We start from the raw sequence: 6441 nt of genomic DNA on the forward strand, positions 1-6441 counted from the left end.
AGGGTTCAGAGGAGGGCTACCCACTTGGTGAGAGGGCAGCAGAACAGGCTCTATAAGGAGAGACTGAGGGACCTGAACCTGTTCAGCCTCAGCAAGAGGAGGCTGAGGGGGGACCTGGTGGCTGCCTACAAACTCATCATGGGGCATCAACAACAAATAGGTAGAGCCCTTTTCTCCCCAGCACCACTTGGGGTGACAAGGAACAATGGTAATAAGCTGATGGAGAATAGGTTTAGGCTAGAGATCAGAAGGCAATATTTTACAGTTAGGGTGGCCAAAATCTGGAACAAACTTCCCAGGGAAGTGGTCCTTGCCCCTACCTTGGGCAAATTCAAGAGGATGATCACCTGTCTGGGGTCTTGTGAAGCCAGCATTTATTCCTGCCTGTGGCAGGGGGTCAGGCTAGATGATCTATTCAGGTCTGTCCTGACCCTAGCTACTATGAAACTATGAAACACATCACCCTCCACAAGAGGCTGCTCGAGGCCCAGGAGCGGCAAGCCTCCATGGTGGCCCAGGCAGTGGTGACAACTGAGGAAGGCCACCAGGTGCTGGATACCGTTTTGGCCATGGTGGTCAGCTTCATGCTGCCTTGTGTCGAGTCCTCAGCCCTGCCTGCCCCCTGGCAGCTACCTGTGGCCCAGTGCCAAGCTCCAGGCACTGGAAAGCTCTGCAGTTGGCTCTGGGATGAGTTCCAGTGCCACCTGCAGTAGCTAGGCCCCCCTCCCCCAACTTATGAGCTGGGTCACCTGGCACTCTGGCCCCCCACCTGGGCCACTGCCCGCTGCTCACCCATCCACCATGTGGCCCCTGAGTGGGAGCTACCTGCAGCTGGTGGAGGAGGGGGAACTGGACAGTGCCTGCCTTTGCCTCTGGATGAGCCCCTAGCCTGCTGGCCTTGCCACAGTGTCTGCACTAGCGGTAGTGCTGCCAGAGGTAACAGTATTGGGTGCCTCTCTCCAGAATCCATGCCATAGACGCCTCCGCCCAGCTGTTCGCTCCTTAACAGTTGACAAAGCACATTGTACATAGTTGCAGAGGAAGTGTGTCCTTCATTGTTGGTGTATGTTGGGGTTAGGGAAGGGTGTGCTGCTGGGAGGGAGGGAGGGAGGGGTTATGCTGTTAGGGAAGGAGGGAGGTCTGCTATTGTCTGGTGGAGGGAAATAAAGTTTCCTGTTTGTTGCTAGCTTTCTGTAGTGTGCATAGTCTTGGGGTTTCTCTGTGGGCCTGTGGTCCATGGGTAGCTTTCCAGGTGCCCTACTGCAGGGGGTGGAGAAGGAGGCAGTCCACAAGTGCATCGTGGACATGGTGCCCTGGCCACCACTGCTGTAGGGGGAGGGCAGGGAGAGTTCATGATGTGCTGACCACAGACTCCCCAGACAGCATTCCCTGCCAGTCTGAGCCTACCCCCACAAACCCTGGCACCTCAGCAACTTTGGGTGGAGTCTGCAGCTCCCCCTGGCTGCTGCAGGGAGGCAGAGCAGGATAGGAGCAGCCCTGGATCTGACTGCTTCCGCTGGGCACAAATCTGTGCCGGACAGATGTATTCCTAGCCTATGCTTAATGCACCTTAATTTACTGTGCAGTAACCTTAAGACATATTAATCACATGTTTAGGGGCACCCAGTAAGGAACACATATATGAATAACATTAAAGCCATGTAATTAATTTTCAGCTACAAATATAGGTTGCTAGAAGATCTCCTAAGCGTTGTGGCACACTTTCAAAGTAAGGGTGCCAGATCAAGAAGGCCAGTCCATTACAAAAAATGGGGATGGGGTGTGCAAGGGGAGTCTCAGTCATGGTTTTGCTAATGCTGGTCATTTACAATGATTTTTACAATTTAGGTCTTGCTTCCATTTATTCAGTAGTGCAGGACAGCTCCCCAAATGGCTTCCTTAACTACATTATATTTTCTTAACCTTTCTGAATGGCTGGAATTTTCAGCTGTATTCTACCATTTGCTAATTATGATTAGTGGTCTAAGAAAATGAGTAGGCAGAATATATATTATTTTAGATATCTAATTCTTGAAGATAACGTTGATCACCACCATTTTGTCAAAGATTTTTTGTTTTCCAAACAGCTTCAGGGAATAAGAGTGGGGTTGCAACTTTCTGGTTCTAGCTTTCTACTTCATTTCATGGCCAAACACAGATTAGACTCTAATCTAATCTGTGCCAGCTGGCAATGTTCCTACTAAGAGCTATGCAGAAGGGAAACCTGCAATCTTGGCTGAGACACAAGTGTGAATCAGGACTGCCCAGAGATAGGTTTGCTACTGTTTAAACTAAAAAACTAAATTCCATAGCTGAGGAATGTAAAAGACAACTGTTCTTTGTGGATTATGTACCAAGGGGATTCCGATCAGTGGTTTTCACAGACACTATTTCTGCACCTCTTCTCTCTGTTCCTGTCCTTGTGTGCTCACAAACTATGGTGTGGAAGCCATCTACACAAAGTCTTCACTCACTAGAGACTTCCAGAGCCTGGGAGAATCCCTAGCATAGGGGGAAAACCCCTTTCCATCTCCCTTGTACAGCCAAAGCAGCACAAAAACCTGTAGTGGCCAGAGATTGTGGTCCAGTGGGTGAGAGCCTATTATTTTTATTTCTTTTACATTTGACCTACATTTTTCACCATTATATGTGCTGAAAAGAAAACTAAATTAGGGAAGGAAAAAGAAAATCAAGCTGCATAGAAAAATGCTATACTTAAACTATGTCTGTAGATTCTTGGCATATTGCTATTGGCTTTGTTATGTATTTTCTTAAAGTAATTTCCAGCTACTGATAGTTCTACCTGTACCAAAGTAGTTTGTTCAGCTAATTAAGTAGTCCATGATGCTCACAGAAGCATGATAATAAAACTCAGACTGCAGAGCACAGTGCACTTAGCCTTGTAAACAGACATTTTGAAATACTGCTGTGGTTTCAAACCAATTTGAGTAGGAATAGCCCTTAATTATTTTTCTTATCCTGTGAGAGAATGGGCTATTTGTCAGTGTTTAGAAAATTGTCCTTTTCATTTATTTTAAATTTGTTTTTAAAGAAACATTACTTTTTAGTCAAAGGCTGTATTTTTTTAAAGACCCACTGTCATTTTGACCTGACAGTCTCTTGTACTTCATCCACAAACTTGGATCGCAATTCACAATCTCGGGCAAAGAGTTTAGCCATTCCTTTGTTTGTAGTACATTAGCAGCAGCTGTATATTCTTGTTCTCCTGGAGGTGTGTTTGGAATAAGCTGTCCTCCTGTGAGATGCAGCTAAAGCCTAGAAGAATGTTCCCTACCCTCAAAACAGAATAAGAGTTTGATGAACCATTAAGTCACGGTTATTAAAAAGAAATATAGCCAATTTAAAAGGGCACTAAAATGGGCAAAAATAGAATGTGGTGCACTGATAATAAATGCTGTATTTCTGTCATGTAGAAAATATTTGTATTGCCTCCATTAGGAAAATGTCCTTGGGGACATATTATGACACTGATTCAATTTCCTGTTCATAATTCCATCATGCAACCCCTAGTGGAAATTATGGTATACCCTGCTAGGATCTTTCAACTAGTCTCTGTTGGTTTTTACTGGTTTAAACATGTTTTATTTGAAGAACAAATAGCCTTAGTATAACTAAAGTAATAGGCAAGAGGCAAGGATTTCTTTCGATGATATTTTGTATTGAATTAACTGCATAATTGAGATAAGAGTTAGACTAACTTTTGAATGCAAGACATTTTTCTTCAGGTCTACTATTCTATTCCAATATTTAGTTGACTACCTGGAACTGAGGAACACGGTGAGATTTTTTTAGGAATGTCCACCAACTTTTTCTGTATCTAGGATATAATCCTTTTGCATTTTGATTTACAGCTAGTGGAACCCTTGACACCAAGTGGTACTGCACCAAACCAAGCACAACTTCGTATTCTGAAGGAAACGGAGCTAAAGCGAGTCAAGGTCCTTGGCTCTGGAGCCTTTGGAACTGTGTATAAGGCAAGTATGATCTCAATTCTGGTTTGAGCCCTACAGTTCACTGAGTGTTGCCTCACAAGTGTGGCACCAATTTCTTGGCAATACAAGAAATGAACCTGATTCAAAATCTCATGTCTGCCTACACACAAATGTCCAGGAACTTGACATCTGGATATGTTTATGTGTGTTGAATATATCTTCAGCCTCATCCTTTTGTTTGGAATTTGATTAGTATAGACACAAAGGGCATTTATACATGTGCTTCAAGGCTGGGGTGGGGCTGGGGGGAGGGGCACTTTAATTAGAGCACTTCCGAGAACTGCTCAAATTAAAGTGCCTGAAACATCACGTGTATCAGTGTTTCCATGATAAAAATTGTGGCGGGGATGCTTTAACTAAAACTCATGGAACAAGCTTTACTTAAACCACACCCACTGCTATTTATCAGCACAGAGAAACTGATACACATGACACGAGTCTGCTGGAGCATAGTAATCACCACGCTCCAGCAGACTCAATTACTGTAATTACAGTGTGTCAGAGCAGCATCACTGCATGTGTATAGGCACCCAAAGTTGCACCTTCTAAACTAATGTCACACACATACATATAGGAGGAGTAACAGGATGGGCAGTCATGAAGTTAAAGTATAGGGCTGGAAAAGTGTGGTTCTGATTCAGTAACTGAGGTGATGTGCCCTTTGGACAAGCCAGGGAACGTATGCACCTACTTCACCATGCTACAAATACATGTATTCATAGTGTACTCTATAATGAGGCATAATTAGCCAAGAGTTTTTGCTTCACAGAAAAGGTTAATTGTGACCAGATAATTTTCATAATGAATATTAACGAGAAGAGTGTAGTAACACAGGACAGAATAGGGCAAAGAAAAGGTTAAAGAAGACTTAGATAAATTAGCCATATTCAGCTCAACAGGACCTGATGAAATTTATCATGAAGTGCTTCAGGAGCTATCTTATTATTATCATTAGCAATAATTTTTGAGAACACATGTGTAATGTGTTTAATAAACACAAGCATACATAAATGAGAAGAACAATATGCTTTCATTTATGGAGTGTGACTGGATCTGCCTCCAGAGGAAGGCTGTGGCATCCTCTAGAGGACACTCCGATTCCTGTCCTGTCCCACTGGTGTCTCAGGTCCCTGCCCTATGTTTTTCTGCCATACCTTAATGTCTACACAAGATATGTGAGTCTGCTGTCAGAGACCAGAGTAAGCCCTTGGTGCTTCATTCTGTCTTGTTCATCCCTGGTCCTCCTTCTGGCCTTGATTCCTGCCTGAATAAGATGTTATGCTACTGGTCTTTCCCTTGTCCACAGGCCCTCCAGTCCTGCTTCACTTGCTTTTGTGTCTCACAGCTTGTCATCCCTAAAATGTGGATGCTTAGGCCTTGACTGCCTTAAGTGCTCTGTGTATTCTGGGGCCCTGGCCATTGCAGAATTTGACTTCTGCCCACACAGTTGTTGCAGGGCCCCCCTGACTCTTGCAGGATATTTTTCCCTCTCTTGCTCTTCTCTGCTCTGCTTTAGCACCACACAGCCCTCTGGGTCCTAAACCCTTACTGAGGTCTTTCCTTCTGCCTTAGCATCTCAATAATGGGCCCTGGGTCCTCTCTCTCTTTCTCTCCCCCTTTTTCTCTCTTCTGCCCAGCTTCAGGCCAATGCAGTCTCCTGGGTCCCACACCTTGGCAGGGCTCTTCCCCAGGGCCTTAGCCTTTCCTAATACAGGGCATCTCCCAAGCACCCTTCCTTGGCTTCCTAACCATCCTGAATGGCTAGTCAGGCTTCTTCTCTATTCAGAATCAGGGCCAGTGTGAGCCTCTGGTCCTGGGTTAGGCTTATATAGCCCTTCTTCTCCCCCCCTTCTGGTTACCTAACCACTGGCCTTCAGGACCAGGATCAGGGGTTTTCTCTTCCACTTAACAGACTTATTGCTCTAGCCTTCTGCTTTACCTCCCATTACCTGCTGCCTATTTCACCAGGCAATAGAGTGGCTGCCCTGCAGCTAGACCTTCTGTGGTGCTGCATACTCTCACTTCTAGTAGCAGGGGTATGGGTTCCCTGCCACATGGAGCATTACACAACATCTACAGCCACCATGTCTGCCTCTCACCGACCAACTAGCTAGTTAACTACTTAGCTGAGGGACCATTTCTCAATTACCAACTCTTAAATTAGAGAGCATCTCTAAATTATAACTATCACTACAACATGGAGGAGAAGTAAGTCCCTTTTATCTTCAAAAAAGGGGGGAAAAAAACTTAGGAATTTATACACCAGTCAGCCTTACCTCAGTTTCCAGAAAGATACTTAGTTTCATAGTTTCATAGTTTCTAGGGTCGGAAGGGACCTGAGCAGCTCATCTAGTCCGACCCCCTGCCATGGCAGGAAGAGCACTGGGGTCAAATGACCCCAGTAAGGTGGTCATCCAACCTCCTCTTA

At 45.0% G+C, this 6441-nt stretch overlaps 1 protein-coding gene across 1 annotated transcript in view; it reads left to right on the forward strand.

Annotated features, from left to right (window-relative positions):
• Positions 1-6441, forward strand: part of ERBB4 (erb-b2 receptor tyrosine kinase 4) — a 970081-nt gene that overhangs the window by 718962 nt on the left and 244678 nt on the right. The window contains exon 19 of the mRNA XM_019522894.1: positions 3873-3995. Coding sequence (XP_019378439.1) covers positions 3873-3995 — 123 coding nt within the window. The remainder of the gene's footprint in view (positions 1-3872; positions 3996-6441) is intronic.

Source organism: Gavialis gangeticus, unplaced genomic scaffold (assembly GCF_001723915.1).
Source record: "Gavialis gangeticus isolate Ggan-Ray unplaced genomic scaffold, GavGan_comp1, whole genome shotgun sequence".
NCBI lineage: Eukaryota > Metazoa > Chordata > Crocodylia > Gavialidae > Gavialis > Gavialis gangeticus.